The 26,573-nt window shown below is 48.8% G+C and overlaps 1 protein-coding gene across 19 annotated transcripts in view; it reads left to right on the top strand.

The window, feature by feature from the left end:
- Window positions 1-25,832, top strand: part of CAMKK2 (calcium/calmodulin dependent protein kinase kinase 2) — a 50,887-nt gene extending 25,055 nt beyond the window's left edge. For 3 of the 19 annotated variants that reach the window (XM_081540048.1, XM_081540049.1, XM_081540050.1), the window contains 9 exons: window positions 1,833-1,869; window positions 8,261-8,282; window positions 8,411-8,499; window positions 9,594-9,793; window positions 10,446-10,499; window positions 13,092-13,165; window positions 13,252-13,339; window positions 19,209-19,309; window positions 22,664-25,832. In XM_081540048.1, coding sequence (XP_081396174.1) covers window positions 1,833-1,869; window positions 8,261-8,282; window positions 8,411-8,499; window positions 9,594-9,793; window positions 10,446-10,499; window positions 13,092-13,165; window positions 13,252-13,339; window positions 19,209-19,309; window positions 22,664-22,736 — 738 coding nt within the window. In that variant the 3' untranslated portion in view covers window positions 22,737-25,832. Of the gene's footprint in view, window positions 1-1,832; window positions 1,870-8,260; window positions 8,283-8,394; window positions 8,500-9,593; window positions 9,794-10,445; window positions 10,500-13,091; window positions 13,166-13,251; window positions 13,340-14,380; window positions 14,568-19,208; window positions 19,310-19,831; window positions 19,875-22,663 lie in introns of all 19 variants that reach the window. The other 16 variants (XM_081540036.1, XM_081540037.1, XM_081540038.1 and 13 more) reach the window with 10 other exon arrangements.
- Window positions 25,833-26,573: the final 741 nt, after the last annotated feature.

Genomic DNA, 26,573 nt, shown 5'->3' with positions numbered 1-26,573 from the left:
TGACACCACTGGTTCCCAGGGAGAGCCACGTCACATCAAGCAGCCTATTACAGGGCTGAGCCGTGGTTACTTCTCCAGGCTCCTTCACCCTGTCATTGCGTGCAATCCTCGCCCCTTGCTTAGACTATTTATTACTGCCATTTTACAGATGAAGGAATTGAGGCTCAGAGGAGTACTGAGGCTTGCCCTTTACCTGTTTGTCTTTTTGGAGCTAGTTCTCTTTCTACTACACAAATGTGGATAGTTGTAGCATAAAAGCAGCCATTTGCCTGTAAACAAACGTGCCTGGTTATGTTTTGATAAAACTTTACTTATAAAAGTGCTCTAGATCAGCATTTCTCACGCTTTTTGGTCTCCAGACCCTTTTATGCTCTTTTTTTGAAGCATTTTTATTTTTCTTTTTTTTAATAAATTATTTATTTTAGTTGGGGGCTAATTACTTTACAATATTGTAGTGGTTTTTTGAAGCATTTTTTAAAAAATTTATTTTTAATTGGAAGATAGTTGCTTTAGTTCATGTGGTCGCAAAGAGTCGAACACGACTGAGCAACTGAACTGAACCGAATTGCTTTACAATGTTGTACTGGTTTCTGCCATACAACAATGTGAATCAACCATGAGTATACATAAAGTCCCTGCCCTCTTGAACCTCCCTCCCACCCCATGCTCTTAATAATTGAAGATTACAAAAACCTTTTGCTTATGAGGGTTATATTTATTAATATTTATCACATTAGGATTTAAAATTGAGAAGCTAAAAAATTTTTTAATTCATTTAAAATCAAAAATAATCCTATACATTAATGTGATTTTTTTAAAAAAGAAAAATAACAGAACTGTAGATAGGCAAGTGCCTGGGTCTGACTTTTCCTGGAAGGGTAAGTCAGGTTCCAGGTTGGCTGTCCTGGGCCTCTGCCTCGGGTGCATCCCTTTATCAGGGTTCTTGTCCTATGACTCTTGGGTGACTGGGGAAGTTGAGTATAATGTGTCAAGAGGTGGGAGGATCAGTCTAGCCCAGGAGCCTGCCTTTGTTTCTTCCCAAAAGGAGAGATGGCAGTTGCAGGCCATCTCCATCTGTCACAGCAAATCTCACAATTTCAACCCATGGATGCTTGAGTCGCTGTCCTAGAGAAAACCGAAGGGCACTTGGTTGGTGTGTGTGTGTCGGGTCCTAGCGGGAACTCCCTTGTCCTTCGTGCCTTGTGGTGTGTGGGCTCCCAACAAGACCCTCTGCCAGCTTGCCTGTTCGTTCACTATCAGACATTCTCTGAGCATCTACTAGGTCCCTAATCGTGTACAGGGCACCAGGGAGGCAACCGAGGTGGATGCAACCTGGTGCCTGCCCTTTGAAGAGAGGAAGATAGAAATTGTGATAAGGTAAAAACAGGAAGGCTGTGAAAGAGAGAAAGAAGGCACTGCAGCAGTTCTAGGCAAGAAGACATCATTTCCTGCTGGGGCAGGGGGATGGGGACAGAATTTGAATTTTGACAATTCTGACAGCCGATCCATTGTCTCCTAGGAGACAAGTGGGATTCTTATTCAAGCTGAGACATTTTCCAGGGGAGGAATCTGCCCCTTCCCTTATGTAACCTCCGTTCTGGGTACTTTGGACCCTTGAAGATTGGGGTAGAAAGCACTTATTTTCCAGATGGCCATTTGGATCACACATTCCTGTGCCCTTCATCTTAACTGGGAAAAACAGTGGAAAGCGCAGCCATCCCGTTGGCAAGTGCAGTCATGTGGATGCTGCTTCCTCCCTGCTCATGTCTTTTCTCTTTCTTCCTCTCCCCTGCTCCTCATCTCCGGCCTGTTCCATGCGGCTGTGCCAACAGGTCTTGGATGACCCCAATGAGGACCATCTGTACATGGGTAAGAGAGCCCTTGCCTTCTGCCACCCTTGCTCGGGCAGCCTTGCTTGCCAAAGCCCAGGGGTACTCTCCATCCAGCCCCTGCACCTGGCATCTCCCACCCTTTCCTGCTCCAACGGGGCCCCACACAGAAGGCTGCACCCTAGGTTTAAAGCAGGAGGTAGAAAGGAGTTCTTGCTGGGACTTTATCTGGGTGTCCTGTTCATCTGTCTTCTGATATCTGTTGAGTACCTACTCTGTGCTGGGTACCGTTCGTTCTAGGCACTAAGGATGTAATGATGAGTAAGAAAGATGAAGCTGATGTTCTGATCAGGGAAAACAGTCAGGCAACAACTACAGTTGGCCTTCTGTGTCCACAGGTTCTGCATCTGCAGATTCAACCACCTGTGGATCAAAAATATTAAAAAGAAAAAATTCCAGAATGTTCCCAAAAGTAAAACTTGAGTTTAGCATGCACTGGCAACTATTTACATAGCATTTACATTGTATTAGGTGTTATAAAGTAATCCAGAGATGATTTAAAGTATAGGGGAGGATGTGTGTAGGTTATATGCAACTACTACACCATTTTACATAAGGGACTTGAGCAGCTGTGGATTTTGGTATCCACAGGGTTCCTGGAACCAATTCCCCATGAATACCGAGGGATAACTGTAAATAAAGCAGATGATCAACTTCAGACTGATGTTCTGAAGAAGATTAAAGAGGGTGATGTGAGAGAGAGATGGAGGGGCCACTGCAGATAGGAGGTGAGCATTTAGCACCTGAATGTCGAGGACTCAGCCCTGTTGTATCTGGGGAAGAGCATTCCAGGTAGAGCAAACAGCAGATGCAAAGGCCCCAAGGCTGGTGATAGCTTAGTGTTAAAAAATGTGGCTGCAGGAGATAAAACCAGGTAGGGAGGGAAGGTGAGGATGGAGGGCCTGAGGTGGGGGTGGGTGGCCATGGTGGGGCATTTGGAGCCTTGAGGGGCTGTTGAAGGGTCCTGCACACAGACCTGGAAGGACTCAGGTATGTCCTCAGAGACCTCATTTTTAAAAAATGATAGGGACACAGGACAGTGCTCAGTTCTCAGTATAAGCACTGATGAGAGAGGGAAGAGCAGGACTAATGCAAAGCTGGACAGCAGACTATCAGGCCCAGGAAGGCTTGATCAACAGGTCACGTGTCCCGGTGATGTGTGGCTGGGGGAGGCATTCAGACCAGCTTGAGTATTTCAAGTGGGTACAGATGACAGCCAGGAGGGGTATCAAGGAGATGAGTGGTGTGGGCAGGACCAAGCCCAGCCTGGAATCCAGATGTCTGCTGGATGAGCACAGCATGATCCTCTGCTGCACAGGGAGTGATGAATCATAAAGTAATGGGTCTGGTTTGGAACTGGAGCTCAGAGCTCAGTTTCCCTAAAGTAGTTGCTATGGTTTCATTCCAAGGATGCTGTTGTTGCTTAGGACATTTTATTTCTCTTGCCCCTACCCAGGGTTTTTTTTTTTTTTTAATTTGGCTGTGCTGGGTCTTAGTTGTGGCATGTGGAATCTAGTTCCCTGACCATAGGGTTGAATCTGGGCCCCCTGCATTGGGAGCTCAGAATCTTAGCCACTGGACTACGAGGGAAGTTCCCTCACCCAGGTTTTATTATGAAAAATGTTAAAGTTGAAGGAAGAGTACAGGGAATACCTGTTTACCTACCACCCAGATTCAATAGTTAGTAACTTTTTGTCATATTTTCTTTATCAGTCTAGCCACCCACCCATCCATTTCTCTTATTTTTTTTTTTTTCTGAACCATCCAAAAGTAAAGTAGCAGACATCCTGACACATTAGTTCCTAAAAACTTTAGCCTGCATCTCCTAGTCACTTCAGTCGTGTCTGACTCTTTGCCACCCTATGGGCTGTAGGGGCTTCCCTGGTAGTTCAGTCGGTAAAGAATCTGCCTGCAATGCAGGAGACCTGGGTTCGATCCCTGGGTTGGGGAGATCCCCTGGAGAAGGAAATGGCAACCCATTCTAGTATTCTTGCCTGGAAAATCTTAGGGACAGAGGAGCCTTGAGGGCTACGTCCATGGCGTGTCGTAAGAGTTGGACATGACTTAGCAACTAAACCATCACCACCATGGACTGTACCCTGCCAGGCTCCTCTGTCCATGGGATTCTCCAGGCAAGAATACTTGAGTGGATTGTCATGCCTTCATCCAGGGGATCTTCCCGACCCAGGAGTCGAACCCACGTCTCTTATGTCTCCTGCATTGGCAGGTCGGTTCTTTACCTCTAGCACCACCTGGACAGCCCTCACAATACCATAATACCATTATTGCACCTGAAAACTTAATGCCAGTTCCTTAGGAGCATCTAGTGTGTAGGTCGTCTTCAAATTTTAGAACCTTAAAAACCTTCTTTTAGAAACATTTTAGAAGTACACAATAAATACCATCAGATATGAAAACTGTAAAAAATTGTGAAACATTCATATAAAAATATGAACATCACAGAGTCACAATTTCTCAAAATATGGTACCTGCACCACTTTAAATATATGAGACAGGAACTTCGCTGATGGTCCATTGGTAATGAATCTGCCTGTTGGTGCAGGGGACACAGGTTTGATCCCTGGCTTTGGGAATGTCCACATGCTGCAGGACAACTAAGCCCATGTGTCCCAACAACTGAGCTCTAGAGCCCGTGCTTTGTAACAAGAGAAGCCACCGCAATGAGAAGCCTCTGCACCGCAACAAGCAGTAACCCCCGCTTGCTCCAACTAGAGAAAGCCCGTGTGCAGCAACAAAGACCCAACACAGACAAAAATAAATAAAATTTAAAAAGAAAGATGATTTGAAAAAAATAAATACATGAGATCATTTTAGGTGGTATATGGACAACCATTTAAAACATATTTTAGACTTATTTTACCATTTGTATAGGAAAAACTATAACCAGCACACTAAACACATGATTTCATGGATTTTATTACCTGAGATAAGACTAAAGGTTTTCATACTAAATCAATTTAAAAGTGTGAAATAAATGATAGTTTACATAGTATATAGATATAGCCAGATTATAACCATGGTAGGCAAACGAGTGAAGTTTGGGGGAACACAGAAGAAAGCACAAAATATAAAAGGTTATTTGGGGCCCAGAATGGCATCCCCAGCATTGTTCACTCACCTGAGGCCCCGGACCTGACTCTTAATGGCTTTGGGCTGTTTTTGAGGAGGTGGGTTGTCCATTCAACAAACATCACAGTTTGTCAGGCCCCGATCTGGGCTCTTCAGGGAATGAAACTCACACCCCAGCCCCACACCCTCAGGGCATTTTAGTGCTCTGATAGGGGCAGACAGATACACTCGACCTAAGTATTACTAGGCATAGGCTTCAAAGGTGACAGCTGTGCCGTGTGTTTAGTCATTTAGTCGTCTCTTTGTGACCCCGTGGACTATACAGTCTGTGGAATTCTCCAGGCCAGAATACTGGAGTGGGTAGCCAGTCCCTTCTCCAGGGGATCTTCCCAACCCAGGGATTGAACCCAGGTCTCCCACATGGCAGGCAGATTCTTTACCAGCTGAGCTACCAGGGAAGCTCAAAGGTGACAGCACCATGGACAAAAGCTAACCTGAGCAAGGGCAGGGCAATCAGGAGTTCCAGGTTGGAGGCTTGGGAAACACTGGCTCCTGGGACACCTCACGGAGGTGAGACTTGTTCAGGACCCTGGGAACCAGATGGCAGAGGGCATTTCACAACATTGTAAGACTTTGCCTTTTACTCTGAGAGAGAAGGGGGCCCTTGGAGGACTTTTTTTTTCTTTTTAATATTTATTTATTTGTCTGTGTTGGGTCTTAGTTGTGGCATGTGGGCTTCTCTAGTTGTGGCACGTGGGTTTAGTTGCTCCACAGCATGTGGGATCTTAGTTCCCTGACCGGGGATTGAACCCGCGTCCCCTGCATTGCAGGGCTGATTCTTAACCACTGGACCACCAAGCAAGTCCCCCTTGGAGGGTGCTGAGCTGAGGAGTTGAATGAGTATGTTAAGAACATGACTCAAGCTTCAGAGAGGAGTTGCCTAAGCCATTTGGACCAGGCGGCTTCATGGACAGAGTTTTTCACTTCTTGAGGTGGCAAAGTGGGAAGGAGCCCTATGGTTTTGGTGTGTTGATTCCAGTGGTTTTGAAACAATCCCGATACTTTATTTTTTAGTTTCCAGCCATAGCTGTGTGTGGCTAGGACAGAGTGGGCAGCGTGTGAAGCCAGTTAGCAGATATCGGCAAGGGTTCTGCACCTGCAGGCCTGACTCTCAAAGGGTAGAGAATATGATCAGTATTTCTCGGGGTTAAAAACTTCCCACCTGCCACTCAGCCCCAGGAGGGGTTAAACTGTGAGCAACTTGAAAAGACACTTGTTTCAACAGGCCAGCTTCCCTCATGCCAATCGAGTTTTCGTGCTTGGGAGGAAGCACTGAAATTCATGAAGCAGCTCTTGAAAGTTAAGTTTATAAGGTGGGAAAGCAGGAGCTGAGGGGCCCAGCGCTCCTTTTGGTAGGAATCTTACTTTCAGAGCCATTGCTTTTGCTTCTAACCACAGCCTGAAGCCTCAGCAGATTTGCCCTAACTCCGGTTTGGCCATTGCTGGTTGATGAACCTGAAAACAGGGTGGGGCCCTGGGGGAGTTAAGTTCCTTTTCTGATCCGAACCTTTAAGCCTTCTTTTTGTCTGAGGAGCTGGCTCTTTCCCCTTGGCCGTCTCAGCCCTTGGACAGCTTTGAAACACCCCTTCTAACATAAGAAGCTCCAGTGTGTGCTTCTAGAAAACAGAAAACTCCAAAATCATTCTCCCTGGGACTTTGAAATCTACTGTGCTGTTTTTTTCATTTCCTAAAGTATAGCTTCATAGTCCCAGTTATATCTGTTCAAGCAGAACAAAATTAAAATAACTACGCCACATGACTTGGCAATTTCACTCCTAGGTACCCCCAAAGAATTGAAAACAGCCACACATAAGACAGCCACACTTGTGTAGGAATGCTTGCGCATGAATGTTCATAGCAGCATTATTCATAATAGCCAAAATGTGGAAATAACCCAAATGTTCATCAGCTAACGAATGGATAAACAAAATGTAGCATATCCACACTGTGGAATATTATACAGCCATAAAAAGGAAGAAAGTACTGATACATGCTACAATGTGGATGAATTCTGAAAACATGCTAAGTGAAAAAGCATGTCACCAGGGGTCACATATTGTATGAGTCAATGTATATGACATGTCCAGAATAGGCAAATCTATAGAAACAGAAAGCAGATTAGTGGTTGCCAGGGGTTGTGGGAAGGGGTGTGGGGAGTGACTACCAATGGGCACAGGGTTTGTTTTTAGGGGACTGAAAATGTACTGGAATTAGATAGAGGCAATGCTTGCCCTGGAGGCAGTGAACTGCTAGATACCACTAAATCATGCACTTTAGAATAGTTGTATGTTCTGAAATTTCACCTCAACTTTTAGAAATGCAAAAAATACCACCCCCCTCCAACAACAAAAACCCTGTATATTCCCTGAACGTAGTGTATCTAATACTTGATGGTAGAGCGGAGGATCCCACATACACAGGGCTGTGAGGAAGCTAGCAGGCAGTGAGTCAAGAAAAGCCCTGTTTAGAAGGAACAGAATCAGCTGGCCTTTGAGGTGGCAGGGAGATCACCATCCCCACCTCTAGCTCCAAGTCTTGATTTGATTCGAAGTCACAGGATTGAGGGCCAGCTGGCCACAGAGTGCTAAAGAGGTGTAACAACATTATCCGACAATTCTTGGTTTACGTAGCCGGACACAGCCTAGCAGCTTGGAAAATGTGAGAGGGGTCATTGAAACTTGTTCTTGCTGTTTCTTGAACTGAAACTTTGCTAGGGTTCAGAAGACCCCTAGGGCTGCTGCTTTTCTGTCCACGTAAATCCACATTTGGGTTGTTTCCCCTTAGACCTGTTCTTTGGCAGGTCTTTGGCTCAGGACGTGGATGAGTGACAGAACATAGTTTAGCATCAGTTGTATCCGTGGGACTTCCCTCCCACCCCTAGGTATGAGAAGACAATGAAAGAGGCTGTCCCCACCTGTTTCCAGTCTCCCTGCTTTGTCTCCTCTGGCAGAGGGTCCTCAGCTGTTTTGAGGACCAGATGTATAGCCAGCCTGGGGGCCCAGAGAGGCCAGAAATCTCTGACCCCTAGCCTCCTGATGGGAACTTAGAAAAGCAGAACCTTCTGTGGTTTTGGTTCAGTGGGCTCTTCCCCTCCCCAGCCGCCATGTTAGTTTCAGTGCTTCTCGGTGTTTCTAGGGGGTGGTTGTGAGCTGGGGAGGAGGGGAGCAAGATGGATTTCCATTTTTCCAGTGTAACCATTCACCCCCTTCTCTATCCTACAGTGTTTGAGCTGGTCAACCAAGGGTGAGTATCCCCATTCCCAGCAGGTATGAGGCCCGAAGCTCCTTGAGGTGCAAAGCTGAGTGAGGTGGTGGGAGAGGGCAAAGGCTGGTGTGTCTGGTTTGCTTTTCATGAGTGTGTCGACCTTTCAGGCCTGTGATGGAAGTGCCCACCCTCAAACCGCTCTCTGAAGACCAGGCCCGTTTCTACTTCCAGGATCTGATTAAAGGCATCGAGTACTGTAAGCGGGGCCCACAGGCAGACTCTCAACCAAGGGGTGGTTAGCATTCCCAGAGAGTAGATGGAAAGTGGAAGGTTTTTTACTTCCCTCTTGGAGCACACAGGGAGGTGGGTAGGAAACAGAACTGCCTGAGCTATGGCGACATCCTCTCCAAGCAGAAACCCTTCTTTTGGCCACACAGAAAAACTAAGAGCAATTGTGTTAGTGACTGTTTATCCAGCTCTTTCTACCAGGCACTGTTAATTTCCTAGCATCATCCCTTATTCCCAACAACCCTGGGATCCTGTTAACCTCTGGGAACCTTAGTTCCTTATCTGTAAAATGGGAATAAAATAATCTCTCACAAGGTCTGAAATCAGCCAGGACATCAGTATTCTGATTGGCAGGGTATCCTTTCTGCTACTGGTTGTTAAACATTTTGACTCATACCCTGCCTTTGCCTGTTATTACACAGGATTGTTGTGACACTGAAATGGGGTGAATGGGAAGCACTTAACACAGGGTGAGGGCCCAGACTGGGCATTTAGTAAAAGCAGCTGCTGCTCCCATTATCAGTAACATCATCATCATCATCACCCCAGAAACACAGTTGGGTCTTCCAGATCGTAGGATTGTCCTTGCCCATGGGTGGACACCCGGGCAGGAACCGCTAGCCAAGTCCCAATCCTGCTGTGCTTCACACTTCAAATCGGACCTGCTCCATTCATTGGTTTGGTGAACAGGTTGTGAGGTGGCGTTAATAAATGAAAACATGCTTGACTGTCACAAGTCTTGAGCCTTCTAGCTGGGAGCCAAGTTCAGCAAAAACTCTCCATGCACACATGACTTAGACTGTGGCAGGTGGTTACCAATCACTATTGGCAGTCACTATTCTACTTCTCACTTTGGAGGATGGGACAGCTTCCTTAGAGACATTCCCCTTAACTTTCAGAGCTGTGGGTGTTTCACAAGTTTGGGAGGGGAAGCCTGGGAAGGGCCTGGGACCCTGGAAGAACAGAGGGCCTCCTGCCTGTGTCTCTGGGCTGTGTGGGCCACATGGAGCTCCTCGTGTGGATTTCCTGTCCCCTGTCCCCTCTCTCCCATCCTACCCCCAGTACACTACCAGAAGATCATCCACCGGGACATCAAACCTTCCAACCTGCTGGTGGGAGAAGATGGGCACATCAAGATCGCAGACTTCGGTGTGAGCAATGAGTTCAAGGGCAGCGATGCCCTCCTCTCTAACACTGTGGGCACGCCGGCCTTCATGGCTCCTGAGTCGCTCTCGGAAACCCGGAAGATCTTCTCTGGGAAGGTAGGTTTGGACCTGCCTGAGATGTGCAGTTCTGCCTGTGTTAGGGTCCTTTCAGTTGTAGGTGGTAAAAATCTAACTCAATAGCCTAAAGAGTGATTTGTGGATGAGGAGTGGGATGCATTTGGCCTCAGGTTTGACTAGATACAGAGATTCCAATCTGTCTCTCCATCTCTCAGCTCTGTTTTCCTGAATTGGTTTCCTCCCCAGGCAAATGGTCAGTAGTGACTCTAGGCTACTTTCTACCAGTTTACAAGCCTCAGTGGAAAGAGCATTTTTCTTTCTGTAGGACTCAGGTGAAAATCCTAGGATTGGCTATAATTGGCCCAGTGTGGGTCATATGCCCATCCTTGAACCAATCACTGCCTGAGGAAGTGTTGCTCTCATTGGACAGTTCCAGGTCATGTGCCCATCCTTGAACCAATCACACTGCCTGGGGAAAGTGTTGCTTTCATTAGCCAGGCCTGAATCATGTGCTCAGTCAGATGTGGGACTTGATGGGCAGGAAGAGCCCCATTCAAACTCCCATGGACTGAGCAGTCAAAAAGAGGTGGTTCCCCAAAGGAAAGCTGGAGGATTGAATCTTGGACAGGAGAAAGAAGGTTACTCCCTTTACTGCCCCTTGCCCCCTCACACTGAGCTCTTTTTCTTGCAGGCACTGGATGTTTGGGCCATGGGTGTGACACTGTACTGCTTTGTGTTTGGCCAGGTAAGGTGGGGTGTCCTGTGTCCTGGGTGTTGTGGGTGGCTCCCTTGGACTAATAGTTACCCTTGCAGGGAGACAGAACTTACTCATTTAAAAGTTATTTCATTTTATTTCCAAAGTTAGATCTGCATATGAAGAAGTATGCCTTCCCAAATGTACATAGCTGTATATAACAGTCATATTTGTGAAAAGCCAGCCTGCTAAAACAGAGGGTTTTGGCAGAGGCTCTAGAGGTTGTAAATACAGTTGATGAATTTAGGTCAAGGACAGCAAATGTGCACCTCTTTCCACTCCTAAACAGGAGATAGGCATCACTAATCAATAACTTCAATCTTTCTTTCTGAGCCTGGTACTGCTTTGATGTTCTTCTCAAGAGTGTTCCTGGAAGCTGTTGTTGGAAGAATAGAATTGGAATGGAATTTAAAACATTTGGCATTATTGATTTAGGGAGTACTGTTTGTCTTCATTTTGTTGTTCTTTTGTTATTTTTATATTACTCATATTTAGGGGCTTTTATTTTTAATTCTAAAGTTCAGATTGATTATGTGAGCAGTAAAAGTGAGAATTATTCCTTTTCCTGATCTTCTGCTCCTGTTGAGGAAAGCTTAAGAAACGGATCCCATGAGGAAGTAAAGGAGTTTATAATCTCCTCCCCACAACCCAACATTTGATTAGAAAATTTTCAATCCTGTAGCCAAGTTGTAAGAATTATACCTTCTTACATATGCTTCAGAGTACAGTCATTAGCCAGAGCTCACTATTTGTGGCTTTCATTTTTTTCTTTTGGGCTAAAATTTACATATCAGAGAATCTACGGATGTTAAGTGTACTGTTTGATGAGTTGTCTAATGGATGCACCTGTGCAATCCTGACATCTCAAGTTATTGTTTTTCATGGCATCATTTTCTTTGGACAGGAGTAGACAAGGTCACTTTCTGTGACCTTTTGCAGCCTTCTGAGCACCCCGCATAAAGGTTTCTTTTTCCAGAACAATCCCTGAGCTCCTCCTGGGTCAGGCCCTTCCCTCTGTGAGAGGATCGCCTTGTCACCCAGGAGGTGGTGCATGAACAGACTTCAGAGTAGAGTCTAGGCTTAAATCCCAGTTTCATGCTTCCTAGAACATGGCACCTCTCTGAGCTTCTGTTTTTTCTCTTCTGTAAAATGAGAATAATATTTACTATTTTGAAAATTAATTATTTATTTATTTACTTATTTTTGGCTGCACTGGGTCTTCGTTGCTGTGCACATGTTTACTCTAGTTGCGGTGAGTGGGAGCTACTCTCTAGCTATGGCGCGTGGGCTCAGTAGTTGTAGTATGCCTTCTCTAGAGTGCAGGCTCAGTAGTTGTGACTCACAGGTTTAGTTCCCCTGTGGCATGTGGGATCTTCTTGGACCAGGTATGGAACCCGGGTCTGCTGCATTAGCAGGCAGATTCTTAACCACTGGACCACCACGGAAGTCCCGTATTTACTATTTTTTATGGCTTCTGAGAAGATCAGAAATAATTCAAGCATTCATTAAATCAGCAGGTATTTACTGAGCCCCTACTTTGTGCTAGGGATGTTCTTGGGCACTGGGTGTCAGCAATGAGCAAGACAGACAAAAATCCATGCCCTCTTGGAGCTGACACTCCAGTGGCAGGAATTAAACAGTGAATAAGTACATATGGTTTTATGTTTTGACCACACCACGTGGCATGTGGGATCTTAGTTCCCCAATCAGGGATTGAACCTGTGTCCCTAGCAGTGGGAACGCAGAGTCCTAACCACTAACCACCAGGGAAATCTCCAAAATACATATGTAATATAATGTCAGGAGGGGAGATGTGATGGTGAGAAATCATATGGAGGTGGAGTGGGTGTCCATTTTAGACATGAGCTCTGGAAGACCTCCCTGAGACGGTGAGCTTTGATCAGACACCTAAATGAGGGGAGAAAACAAGCCATGCAGATACTGATGTGGAGAACATTCCAGGCAGAGGTAACAGCCAAATGAGATGTTGGTCCTGAGAAACCTCAGTCAATACAGGGCCTGGCCCAAGCTGAGCCCTCACCAATCACAGCTACTGCTGCTTTGTCTTTTGTATTGTTCTTTGTATTATTATTGTTCACAAGGCAGGTGGGTGAAATGAGTATTTGCTTTTGTATGGTCTTCTCTGATGGCTCAGATGGTAAAGAATCTGCCTGCAATGGGGGAGCCCCAGGTGCAATTCCTGGGTCAGGAAGATCCCCTGGAGAAGGGAATGGCTACCCTCTCCAGTATTCTTGCCTGGAGAATCCCATGGACAGAGGTGCCTGGCGGGCTATGGTCCATGGGGTAACAAAGAGTCAGACACAACTGAGAGACTAACATTTTATGTGGGTAAATTAAAGCACAGCTACAGAGGAAAGCCAGTGTAGTTAGGAAGGCTCAAACCCTTCTGGAAAGACAATCCTGGTCCTTTTAGATCTCTGGGGAATGAGAACTGCCTCCTCCCTGGACTGGGCTGCTGGGCTGTTTCTTTCTCTGCTGTGACCCATGTGGAGTGCTGCCAGCCCTTGCAGGACAGCTGTACCAGCCCCTGATGGCCGTTCTGTCCCTGACATCTCTTTGCAGTGCCCATTCATGGACGAGCGGATCATGTGTTTACACAGTAAGATCAAGAGTCAGGCCCTGGAATTTCCAGATCAGTGAGTATCAGCCATGTACTGCAAGTCGCTACCTTCTCCAAGCCCTTGGTGATGTCTCCCACTCCTGATATATCGTCTCCCCCCAGGCCTGACATAGCTGAGGATTTGAAGGACCTGATCACACGCATGTTGGACAAGAACCCTGAGTCGAGGATCGTGGTGCCAGAGATCAAGGTACCTGCTGCCCCTTGGGGCGTGTGCCAGGGGCTCAGCCTGTGTCCTCTGCTTGGGATTTTTTGGCTCAACCCTGCCTCAGTCAGGCCCCAATTCCTCTGTTTACAGCGCCACAACCTCTTCTGCACCACCGCCCTCTCATGCCCTGGGGCCTCTGGGGTGCTGGGAGCTTGTGGGGGAGGATTTGGGACTTGTGTTCACTGTGAATGTGAAAATGGGATCTGCTACCAGCCGGGCAGCTAGCACTCGCTCCACTTGGCTTGGATTGATGGCCTCCACCTCCCCAGACCAGACCAGAGCCTCTGTATGCTCCATTGTGGCTGCTGAAATCTTGGGGTCTTTTCCTTGACCCTTCCTATCCCTTTGAGAAAATACAGTAAGTGTGAGAGGAAGTTAGTGAGCAGTTTGACCCTCCACCTCTGACCCTGGCCTGCTGAATTCCGCTATGTTACAAGAGCAGCATTAGATAAGATACCTAGTGATCCCTTACAGCCACGTGCACACACATGGACCTTTCAGAAATCTAGAGATTTGCTTCGGGAACTCCTAGGCACTCAGCTAACTAGCAGTTGAAGAGGGGGCAGCCCAAAAGGTTACAGATAAAGGCTTGGATCCCAGGGGCAGGTAGTTGGGGGACAGACCTCTGCCGAAGTCCCCTCCTGATTGTCTTCTTCTCAGTGGTCTCCCTGTGCCACCCCAAGCATCAGTTTCCCTTTCTGTAAAATGGGAAGGATGCTGCCTGCTCTGAACTGAGCCTTCCAGGCATCAGAGAGAGTTGCAGAAGAGTGATGGGTTCTCCTCGGACAGCTATGCAAGGCAGATGGCAAATTTCAGGCTCTTCTGCCAAGACACGGGGCGAGATGGAGAATCCGGTCCGGCTCACATTCTGGCCTCACGGCTCCCTCCCGTTCTCCGTCTATCTCACGTTTCCTCCCACCTGGCTCACCCCCGCCCTCTGCCTGCCTTGCTTGCTCTCTTGCATCCCTGACCTCAGACCACTGCCTCTCCCCTCCTGCATCCCCTCCCTGGCTCTGCTCACAGGCAGGGTCCTTGGGAACCAGTGGCAACAGCCCCTCACCCCTCCTGTCCTTCGTTGAAGCTGCACCCCTGGGTCACGAGGCATGGGGCGGAGCCACTGCCATCAGAAGACGAGAACTGCACGCTGGTCGAGGTGACCGAAGAGGAGGTCGAGAATTCGGTCAAACACATTCCCAGCCTGGCAACCGTGGTAAGGCAGGATGAACTGCTGCTCAAGAGCAGGGCCAGAGAGCCACAGGCGGCCTGGCAGGACACGGGCGGGCAACTGAGAAGCAGGTGTTGGGCCTGAGAGTAAGGGATTGGCTGGATCTGCCCCTCACCCACAGCTCCCAGCCTCTGGGCCTTGGTCACACGGCAGGCCAGGTGGCCCCTGCATCTTCTGCATTGAGTTCTCTCTGCAACCGGGTCCCAGGTTACTTAGACAGGGTAGCCCCTCTCTAAGGACTGTCCTACCCCTTGTGGAATTCCTGCTTTCAGAGCGTGTCCAGGGGAGAAGGAGGAGCTTTAGAAGGGCCAGGGCAGGCCTGGGGGGAGCTGGAGCCAAGGTCTCTTAAGAGGGGCTACCCCCTGACTGGGTCTCCTGTCCCCAGAGCAGATGGCTTAGCTCGTCCCATCTCTGCAGTGTGGGCAACTGCCGGGGCAACTCTTCCCAGCTCCTGGAGGGGGTGTTTGTCCAGGATGGGGTTTGCTCAGGGGGTGTTTGCCCCTTTTATGGCCTTAAATTTGGGTCCTGATCCAGGAAGATAGAGCCAGAGAATCACCTTGGAGACTCAGAGAATCACCCACTTGCCAAGGCTGTGCCCAGAGGGTGTCTGACTCCAGGAGGGAGACCCTCAGGGGGCTGGGGGCTGGGCAACAGTCCTAGGGGAGGAATCCAGTGGGCTGCTCACCATGGCCACCTTGGGAGTCCTGGGTGTATTCAGTCAGCACCAGCCCCAGCAGGCAGGGCCCTGGGCTCTGTGGGGAGACCAGATACTGTGTCCAGCCTCACGTGACCTTGGGAGCCCCAGTGCTGGCTCCTTCGCTCCCAGCTTTGCACCTCGCCCTCTGCTTCCCCACACACTTTCTCTCTCCCTCTAGAACCTGAGCCCTGGGGGATCTATTCACATCCTCCTCCTCCCCCACCAGGGGCCTCTGCATGATCTTCACTGTTGAACACTCACCCACACCCACCTCCTCCTCCTTATCCGCCCACCCCACCCATGTCCTGAGCCTGTGGTGGGGAAGGCAGCCATGGGTTATTCTGTTCCTGGTTGTGAATATTCTTGGGAGAAGGCGTCTGATCCTAGAGATCTGAAATAGGCATTGATTATTCAGGAAACACTTCTTGAACACTGAGTGGTGTCTCAGGCCTGTGGTGGGAGTGGGGAATACAGAGGTGAATAAAACCGACATGGTGCCTGCAGATGTTAGGCAAAGAATCAACAAGTAAGTGTGCAAGTAACAGAGGGGCTGCGAGGGGAACCTCCTAGGGGGGTTGCAGCCCAGGTGATGGGTTGGAGAAAGCCTCCTGGAAGGTGTGTGCTGAGAGGATGGCGGGGTGTTCATCAGGCCGAGAGGGTAAATAAAGGGTGGGGTGTTCCTGAAAAGGGAGCAGCAAATGCAGTGACCCTCTGCCGGGAGGCAGCTAGGCCCACGAGGAACCTTAAGAAAGTCAGGGCAGCTGAAACAGGGCAAAGGAGCTGGAGGGAGGGTGGCATGAGGCTGGACAGGAGGTGGGGTCAGAGCACACAAGTCCTGAGGCCACAGCAGAAATTTAAATCTTGGTCCCAGAAGTGTGAGAAGCACCTGCAGGATTTGATTCAGGGGAGTGGCATGATCAGTGTTGGGCTTGGGAAGGTCCCATGTGGAGACTGAAGTTTGGAGGACAAGGAGGCCGTGGAGGCTTCAGCTGTGTGTGCCAGGCATGAGGTTACAGAGGTGAGCACGGGACAGTGCCAGCCCTCATAGGGCTCCTGGCCTCATGAGGAAGATGAACCTGGAAAGAAAGAATCACCCTCTGGTGCCATCACACACTGAGTGTCCACACAGTGACAGGCCAGTTGGGAGAGGAGTGGGAGTGGGAGGCTTTGCAGGGTAGGAGCACCTTCCTCTGGGTCCTGAAGGCTGGCCAGGCTCACTGGGGGAGTGAAACAGGTCCATGTGTTCCAGGAACCACAGAGCTCAGGCCTTGGCAAGGGAGGCACCATGCGTGCTTGTCAAGGGGCACGGCCTTTGTTCTCTATCTCAGCATTTTTCCTTTCTTTCTTTAAATTGAGGTCAAATTCATGTAATATGAAATTAACCATTTTGAAGTGAACAATACAGTGGCATTTAATACATTTACAGTATTGTGCAACCATCACGTCTCTAGTTCTGAAACATTTTCATCGTCCCCAAGAGAAACCCCATACCTGTTGACAGTCACTCACTCTTCCCTCCCCAACCACCCCCAACCCCTGGTATCTACTAGTCGATATTTTCTGTTTCTGTAGATTTGCCTATTCTGGACATTTCACATAAATGAAATTGTACAGTAAGTGGCCTTTTGTGTCTGGTTTCTTTCACTCAACATAATGTTTTCAAGATTCATCCACATTGTACCCAGTCATTCCTTTTTAGGGCTGAATAGTGTTTCATTGTAGGGATAGAGCATATTTTATCTATTCATCGGTTGATGGACATTTGGTTGTTTCCACCTTCTGGTAAATCAGTAGGTTTTTAAAACACTTCCCCCCACTCTTTTAGCATGAAAATCTTTTTTAAAAAGTCCATAGGCTTAGTATATGAAACAGCTTGAAGAAGAGACATCGTACTTTACTTGGAAGGGAGGCCAGAGCCTTACAGGTGTTGAGGCCACTTCCTTGAAAATTCCTTTATGAACTACAGCAGCCAAAAGCATCACCATGAACCTTCCATGGCTCCGTGGCCCATAACAGGTTAAGTTCCAAACTCATATGGGTGAGAGATACCAAGTCAGGGCGTGAGGGAATCAGATATGGGTTTCAGAAAGGATAGGGCGAGAGACTTCCCTGATGGTCCATTGGTTAAGAGTCTGCCTTGCAGTGCAGGGTACATGGGTTCAGTCCTTGGTCAGGGAACTAAGATCCCACATGCTTCTGCAGCTAAGCCCTTGCACTCCAGCTACTGAGCCCACACCCTCTGGAGCCTGTGCACCCCAACTAGAGAGTCTGTGCACTGCAACAAACAATCCCACATGATGCAGTGAAGACCCCCTCGAGCCACAACTAAAGATCCGATGCAGCCAAATTAACTTTTTTTTTTAAAAAAAAAGACAGGATGGGCTGAGGGGCAGACTGGGAGGCAGAGGAGGGAAACCCAGCAGTGGCTCAGGGATGTGATGGAGGGATATTGACCCTTTCCCCAAAGATCCCCTCCTCTGGCAGGTGTTTCCCAACCAAGCTGCAGACCCTGTCTGTCTTCTGGTGGGCGGGGTAGGGGACACCAAAGAGTTCCCTCCCACAGCCATGGACAGGCCAGCTCTCAGCACCTCTCAGGCTTAGGAGGGCTTTAAGGACCTCTGACCTCTCGCTCTCACATCACACCAACCTGTGGATGGGCCACCCTCCATATCTTGGAATGTCTCCTCAGCTTCTTATACTGGGACCAAAGCTTCTCATCCTCAACAAAAATGCAGCCCCCTCCTGAGGAAATGGTACCCTTTTGTACTGCTACTGGGAGTGTAGAATGTTGCAGCCGCTGTAGAAGACAGTTGGGCAGCTCCTAAAATGTTACACAGAGAGTTACCAGATGATCTAAGAATTCCACTCCTAGGTGTACACCCAAGAGAAATGAAAACATTTTGTGTGGAAAGTATGTCTACACAAAGTCTTGTACACAGATGTACACAGTAGCATTAGTCACAATAGCCCCAAAGTGGAAACGATCCAAATATCTGCCATTGGATGAACAAATAAGCAAAATATGGTGTATCCACACAAAGGATTATTACCAGGCCATAAAAAGGAATAAAGTAATACAACATGGGGGACCTTGAAAACATCATGCTTACTGAGTGAAAGAAGCCAGACCCCAAAGGCTACATGCTGAATGATTCCATTTATACGAAATGAGAAAAGACAAACCCATAGAGACAGAAAGTGGATTGGTGGTTGCCAGGGACTGGGGAGGAGGCATGGGGGTGGCTGCTAATGGGTACTGGGTTTCTCTTGGCGGTGATGTAAATGTTCTGAAATTAGATAGTGGTAATGTGAATATACTATTGAACTGTACACTTTGGTGAATTTTAAGCTGTGTGAATTACATTTAAATTAAAAGTGCAGTGATCCCCCTCCCTCTCAGATTATACCGGGGAAGCAATAATTGGTTGCTTGTTGGGGTGGTTGTAGACGGCTTTCACCGGCAGTAAAAGCCTCGCCTTGAAGAGCAGACAGATTGATGGGCCAGGAGGGCATATCCAGCGATGGCTCAGGTGAGACAGATGGTACGACGGACACTGGACAAACAGTGCAGGCCAGCTCTCCTGCAATTGGGTAGGCTGAGACTGGACTGTGACGGGCTCTGGATGTCAGACTGAGGAGTTTAGACCTTATCTTGTTGACAAACAGGGAGCCGTGGAAGATTCTGGCTGTGGGCCAGTGAGACTTGGTGATGGCTTTGGCTCTTGTATCCTGGGTGGGTGTCTCTCAAAGGCTCGCCATCAGCAGTCAGTCCTGGGAACTGCCAGGGGGCAGGGTGTGTGCGGGGTGGGGGGTGGGAATGAAGGGAGGGGAAGGGAAGAAGATGGGAGACTCGTGCTATGGCACGAGGGAGGCTCTTGCCTGGACTCCCCTCACCCCCAGGTGGCTGAGCCTCCTCCTCTCCTTTCCAGATCCTGGTGAAGACCATGATACGAAAACGCTCCTTTGGGAACCCATTTGAGGGCAGCCGGCGGGAGGAGCGTTCCTTGTCAGCGCCTGGAAACCTGCTCAGGTGAGTGTCCCCGGAGTGGGGAGCTGGAGGCCGCCCTGCCCCACCATCTCTGGGCCCATACTCTCAGGAGCGGTGTCCAGACTCAGATCAGCCCTGCCAGGCTCTCTGAGGGAGTCAGAGCAAAGCTGCTGGCTTTGGTTTTTGCCCCACCCTGGACCCAGCCCGCCTCCTTAACTGACAGCTAATCCACAGGGAACTTTTACCTTTCTCTGGGGGGTACATGCATTTTAACAGGGGTGGGAGAATGGTTGATTATCAGGCTGTTAGACCCCAGAGCATGCATGCTTGATGGTGGGATTGTGGCCCCATGATGAGTGAGCAAGGCCAGTCTCACTCATGGGACCACCCCCCCCCAAAACGTCTCACAGTGAGGGGGGCTGTCCTGCTCCTCACCACCCTGGCAACAGCTCCGTGAAGCTGGTGTTCGGGGTCTGAGTGTCTCTGGGGGTTGGGGGACAGGCATGCCATGGGTGCCAAGTGTCCCTTCTCACTTCCCTTTTCCCTCCCCTCTGGCGATTCCAGCAAAAAACCAACCAGGGAGTGTGAGCCCCTGTCTGAGCCCAAGGTAACGCCTGCCTGCCTGTGCCTTCGCCTCTGCCGGGGCCTGGGGGCGGGGGCAGCCGCAGAGCACGGGGCATCTGCACCCAGGCGGACCTTCCTTCCAGCCCGGGGCCTCCAGACCCAGGAGGAAAACGGGGCATCCAGGGGCTTGGACCTGAGGGTGGGTCGTGCATGTGGGCTGGGGCTGCGGGTGCATGGCGCTCCACCCGGAATGCCTGTGAACTCACCCGGGTCTTAGACCTAGTCTGGCACCCACCTAGGCTCGGTGCACATCAACGGCCTTGAAGCTATGTCATGGGCCAAGGCCGCCCCTGATCTGGGCTGGTGGTCAGAGCCTAGAGCAGGCGTGCTGTGCTCGGGGGCTCCCCCACCTGGGGCTCTTCAGCATCTGCCCCTTCTTCTCTGATACGTTAAGACCTAGAAAATAAGTCCCTGTCCAGCCTGTTGCAAATGAGTGTGAAAGCTCCCCTGGTTCTGAGGAGAATCTGGACCTATTCCCCTGAGTCTGCCATCCTCTTCCAAACACATGCCCAGCTTAGCCATCCCAGCACCTCCCAGGACAGAGGAGCATTTCTGTCCCCGCAATCCTGAGATGACAGGATGATCATTCCCCACCCCATGCCTGTGACAGGATAGCAGTCCTGGGACTCTGCCCACCGAGCCCAGCTCACCACCTCATTCTCAGTTGGGAGCTCCAGGCAATCATTTCTAAGTCTTAAAAGCTGCTGTGTTGAGCTATAAGTCACATACCATATAGAGTATATATTCACACATTTAGAGTATATAACTCAATAGAGTTTAATATATTTGCCGAGTTGTGTAACCATCACTACAGTCGGTTTTAGAATATTTTCATTAGCTCAAGAAGAAACTCTGCACCCTCGTCTCTCACCACCCAACTCCCCCATTCCCCAGCCAGCACGAGACTACTTGCAGTTTCTATAGATTTACATATTCTGGACATTTCATATAAATGGAATCATACAGTATGTGGCCTTTGTGTCTGGCTTCTTTCACTCAGCTTAATGTTTCTGAGGTTCATCTATGGTGCAGCGTGTGTCAGAACTTCATTCTTTTTATGGCTCGATCATATTCCATGGTATGGATATACCCACACTTTGTTTCTCCATTCATTCGGTGATGAATACACTTTCCACTTTGGGGACTGTCACGCATGAATAATGCTGCCCTGAACGATGCCTGTGCAAGAGGCATTTGTTTGTTAGGAGTTGGCTTATGAGATGAAATTTCTTGGCCACCATAGGAGCCAGGTGCTTATACAGTAATGTAGGAAGACCATCTGTGGATCATTTATGCTCTTCCAGAGAAGGGAAAGCAGCAGTTAGCCCTCAGAACCGATCATGGACAGCCTGTGAGGCTGCTTGCATCCCTGCCACAGTGTTCTCAAGTGTCTCTGCAGCCATGTGATGAGGTGGCCCCACTTACAGTGTGAGCTGTACAAGGTCACAGGTTGAAGCCTAATGGGCTAGCCTGTACTTGGCCCTTCTCTTCTCAACCTTTTATGGTTTGCCTCCCTTTTTGTGCAAGTCTGTTTATTTCATCTTCTGTTTTTAATGAGATCAAAGTTGCAGGACACCAAAGACTAAGATTGGCCCAAAAAACCTTACTGCCTCTCTCTTCCCTCATCTCTGTCCCAGAAGCACCTGGGGATTACCTGCCCTTGCCCTTAACCCGCCCTTGCCCTTAACCCACCAGTGGATGCTTTTGCTTGTTCCAGTGGTTGAGCACTCTGGAGCTCTTAGGGCTTAGGCAGTCTTTGGAGGCCTTGGACCCATGGCCTGTCAGCAGTGAGACCAGCCAGTATGAGCAGACAGCTGTTGGGCCACACTGGATATCCAATTACATCTCTCCTCCCCGGAGACTTGACCCTCTCTTCTTTGGCAGAAACATAATAGCCAATGTGTGTGATTTTTAAACAAAGAGGAGTTTCTTCCTAGGGATGTACAGACATCATGCCCTTGCCTCATGCACAGGGCAGTTCCCCTTCTGGCCAAAGGCACACAATAGATACCAGTCCTGTGTGGCAAGCCCAATGGCTCTCCTTAGGACGGGCATTCTTTGCGTAATGTTGGTAAAGGGTTTGGGCCTCTCCTTAGGGACTTTTCCTGACATTTCCCAACACACAGCCCACGTCCGTCACCAAGGGTAGCTCTAGCTGGGGGCACATGGCCTCTTGGGGACATGGGGATACGTCCCACCAACCTAGTCTCTTCTGCTCTGGTCACACATTGCCGAGATAAGGGCCCTTCTCTCCGTCGGAGGCATCCCTTGGGCCTGTGTGCTCAGCACGTTACTGTTGACAACCATGTCTTGAAGGCTGGCTTTGTGCCAGGCCAAGTCGGGTGGTTCTGCTCATGGCCCCCACGAAACACACCTGGAGACTGAAAACAGTTATGGTTCCTGCCCTGCAAGAGCTTAGAGCCTAAAGTGGGGGAAGCGAAGATGCCTAAATTCTCTGTGAACAGGCCCCAGTGTGGAGCCCATACGACCTGTGCTCTGTGCCATGGTTTTAGGTGTCAGGCCCATAGGTTCGCATGTATGTTTATCGTTTATATTTCTTGCTATTTTTGGCACATGATACTGGTTTCCCATTTACCGAAGGGATGCAAAGTCTCCTTTGAAACTTTAACATAAGCAAGAAAAAAGGGGGAGAGACTCCAAAAGCAGAAGTAAATAACGGTCCAGGCAGTGCAGGACCGCCAGAGACATTGGTTCAGGGCCCTGCCCGCATTGCCCCAGGACTTAATGTGGGTTTTTTTGTTCGGTGAGCAGGAAGCAAGGCAGCGAAGACAGCCTCCAGGGCCCCGACCCGGCCCCCGTAGGGGAGGAGGAAGTGCTCTCATGAAGGGCGGCCCTGGCATGGAGAGTTGGGGGGTCCCAGGCCCCGGCTCCTTAGAGCACACTCATCCTGCGCGGCCGGACGAGGTGATGGAGTAGCCACCGGACCGCGACTGCGCGTGCACGTCTCACCTCTGCTGGCGCCCTGTGTTTCCATAGCAGCATGTCCTACGGGAAACCGAGCACGTGTGTAGAGCCTTGACCGTCATCTCTGGTGGTTTTGTTTTGTTTTTAGTTTGTTTGACAAAAAAAAAAAAAAGACGACTCCATGACATCGACTTTGGCCGCTGGCTGGCTGAATGGGCGGGTGTGAGGAGTTGCAGACCCAAAGCCATGTGCATTGGGGGACAGTTGCTTTTTAAGACGTTTTAATGCCAAAAATCCTTACTTGTGAACTCAGAATGGTGTCAAGAGATACCAAGTGAATGTGTGTGAGGTTTGAACGTCGGGAAGAACTGGCAGGAAACTGGTGGTGTGGTCCAAAGCCACACTTGGCTGCATTTGAAAGGGAGAGGAAGAGCAGGTGTGACTTTGTGCAAAACCCCAAACTGTGGCACCTTCTAGAATGTGGATTCATGGAGTCAGGACAGGTCTAGCCCTCAGTAGCTGCAGCCTGATTCGACGCAACTTATTCCTAAGAAGGACTATCAATTTTTTTAATGAATAGCGCTGTAATCAGGAAAACGGCAAGGGCTTGATGCATAAGAGCTTGGTGGGGGCCAGATTTTCCATTCCCAGAAGGGCATTCAGTGGTTATGGTGGGACGTCTCCCCTCAAGGACTGAACGAGTGTGTTTATGACAGCCTCTCAGAGCTGAACCTTTTCTTAAATAGTTGAAGGAGCTCTAGTAAATCTCTTGTTAAATTACAGAAACTTCAGGGTGAAATTAAATCCTACACTTCCATGTACATTACATGGCTTAAGAGTAAACAACAACAACAAATACTTTCAATTCTCTAACTACTCTGAACTCTTGAGCAGTTCAGGAATCATTTCGAGCTTCCAGGAGCTATCCCATGGCTTCACATGTATGATCAGAGTTAGCGCCAATGACACCTATCCTGTATATTAGCAGCTCAGCTTGCTTATAATCTGTGTATTCTAGAGGCTGCTAAGATTCTGCTTTATTTTTCAGCACTAGCTGATTGTTGTAGTCAGTGAAACAAACAGTTATCCAGTTTGTGGAGGGCTAGTTAGGAAATACTTTCATTCAGCTGAGACGTAAACGATCATCCTTACTGGCAAAGCTCTGTTAGGATCTAAACAATAACTGTAGGGCACCCTTTTAGAGAAGATTCTTGAAACCTAGAGCAGTCCTTGGGTCCAAGGCAACCAGAGTTTGGCACAGGAAGTCCCCTTTTGTAGCCAGCAGTCCAGAAAGAAAAAAGTTTACATTTTTGACTTCCAACTAACATTGGGAAGTTTGGTTGCAGTTCAAGTGTGACTTCTTCCAGAGTTCCGTGTGGGTAACTGTGAAGTTCAAGAGGGAGGAAAATTGGAAGGACTTGGCCTGGGGGATTCCCAGTGGTTTGTGGAATCTGCCTTGGGGAAAACTGTCCGTGATCGGGATCAGAAGCACGAGCTCTCCTGTAGCTTCTGGCTGATCCGTGTTGAAAGGGGCACTTTCTGCAGAGACAGAGCAGCAGGTCTTGTGTCTGCTGCCCAGTGCGTTCACAGAGCTTCCGCAGATCTTTGTAAGCTCTTGACTGTCGTTTAGCCAGACTCTTCTTTCTACCTTATAAGCAGTACAGAGTTAGAGAAGGCTGGTTTCCAACAGCCAAGGACACCCATCTGATGGAGGGTCCTCTGGCCTGCTTGCTTTCTTTCTGTAATCTAGTACTTCTTCCTCCTGTGCTTGTTTAAATCTACAGGCTCCACCCCTCCTGGGAACAAATGGGTCTGGTTAGTTTGCAATAGGCACCTTGCAGTGGTTCAAGTCAGCTGGCTCTTCATCTTAGTCAGTGTGGACACTGACCTGGTAGTGGGGGGCTCGCCCGGAGGGGCAGGGGCTGGTAGCATGCAGAGCCTCTGCAGAACTCCTCCTGTGTTTACACAACTGCATCGGGCGATGCCATTTCTCCCACCATGAAACTCTCCATCGAAGATTTCACATGTGGAAAGCCAGCGACCAGGCAGCACTGAACTGTTCAGGCAGGTGGGTTGGGGGAGGCCCATGTTCATTACTGTTTGTTTTTTTTTTTTTTTTTTTACACTAAGAGACACCAAAGAAAGCTGTGGAAAAGAACCACCCCACTGAGAAAAGGATGAGCAGAGAGGGCTGTAACAGAAAGCATTAGAGCTACTTGGAGCGCAGACTCGTAGGGTTTGTCTCCACTCTTAGAGCACACTGATTTTTTTCCCAAAGCCAACTCTGTCAGGAAAGGGCAGAAGCTGTTATGAGCAGCTTTTCTAGGTAAGCAAAAAGGATGCCTATCCTTCTCTTCCATTACTGGCTCATCTGTGGGACCAATCTTTAAGCAAGCGGTGGCCTGCACCTGTGGCCTTGAAGAAGCACATGTTCTCTACCCATCTTCCGCCCTGTTTCACTTCCCCATCTGTTCCACAGCCTGGCCAGTGGCTCCCATAAAGCCTTATCTAGCCCCTTGCTGGCACTTGGGGCCGGAGAGGCCACCTACCCGCTGGTCCGGCCTTTCTTGTAAGCTAGGGCTCTCGTCTTCCAAGCCTTTCAGGACGAGGCGAAGAACTGTGCAATTTAGACACATAGGATCCACCTGTCGCTCTCACCCATCTTCCAAAGGGGAGCTTCACATCACCAGGGGGAAGAACCAAGACCTCCACTCGCTTCCAAGGTGCTAAGGGAAGGTTTCAAGGTCGTTGATTTCAATTTTCTCTCCAGCTTTATGGGCCGAGTTTCATGGGACTACTGACTTTTTTATTCTGTGGTTGATTTCATGCCCGATGCTTCTGTTTTATTCCTGATCTTTCTACTATGCATTTTCCTTTTATCAGGTGTACAAAGTTAAATACTGTGTATTTATCACTGAAAAGTACATGAACTTAAGAGAAAAATAAGCCTTCAGTGTTTTCCCACAAATGTTTAAGCTTCTCTGTAAACTTGAAATAAACAGCAAAATGGTGCAAAGTCTGGGCCTCTTTGGGATGTTTTTTTTGGTTGTTTAATTAAGTCTGTGATCTTGAGGTCATCTGTCCTCATGTCTGTTTTCCTTCCTTAGGCTGACAGCAAACTTGAATGCCCAAGTCAGGGCTTGTGTACTCAGCAAATCCCTAATTTAAGCATGTCCTAGTACCTCCCTGGATCGTCCTAGGTGGTGCAGTGGTAAAGAATCCACCTGCCAATGCAGAGACGCAGGAGATGAGGATTCGATCCCTGGATCCAGAAGATCCCCTGGAGTAGGAAATGGCAACCTGCTCCAATATTCTTGCCTGGAAAACCGCATGGACAGAGGAGCCTGGTGGGCTACAGTCCATGGGGTCAAAAAGAGTCGGACACGGCTGAGCACGAGAGTACCTCCCTACTAAGAGGGTGGTCCCCACGTCAGCAGTATCAGCGTCACCTGGGAGTGGCTTAGAAATTCAGATTCCCAGGCCCCATTTACACAAGATCCGCAGGTGACTCACTTGATGCTGAAGTTTGCAACGCACTGCTCTGTAGGGGAGCTCACTGCCAGAAAGATTCTTCTGTTGGAGACCAAACAGGCGAGCTGCTATGGGAGCAGTTTAAATCACACACTGAATACATCCTGTGGGCAGGCATACTACATGACACTTCACCCCATAAGGTGGGTATTGAGCATTTTACGGATCATCATCTGTAAACTGAGGCTCAGAAAAGGCTCTGAATTTATCAACTAATTCAGTGTTC

Source organism: Giraffa tippelskirchi, chromosome 11, assembly GCF_054371585.1.
Source record: "Giraffa tippelskirchi isolate mGirTip1 chromosome 11, T2T-mGirTip1v1.2.pri, whole genome shotgun sequence".
Taxonomy (NCBI): Eukaryota; Metazoa; Chordata; class Mammalia; order Artiodactyla; family Giraffidae; genus Giraffa; species Giraffa tippelskirchi.
This window is presented reverse-complemented; position numbering and strand designations above follow the sequence as displayed.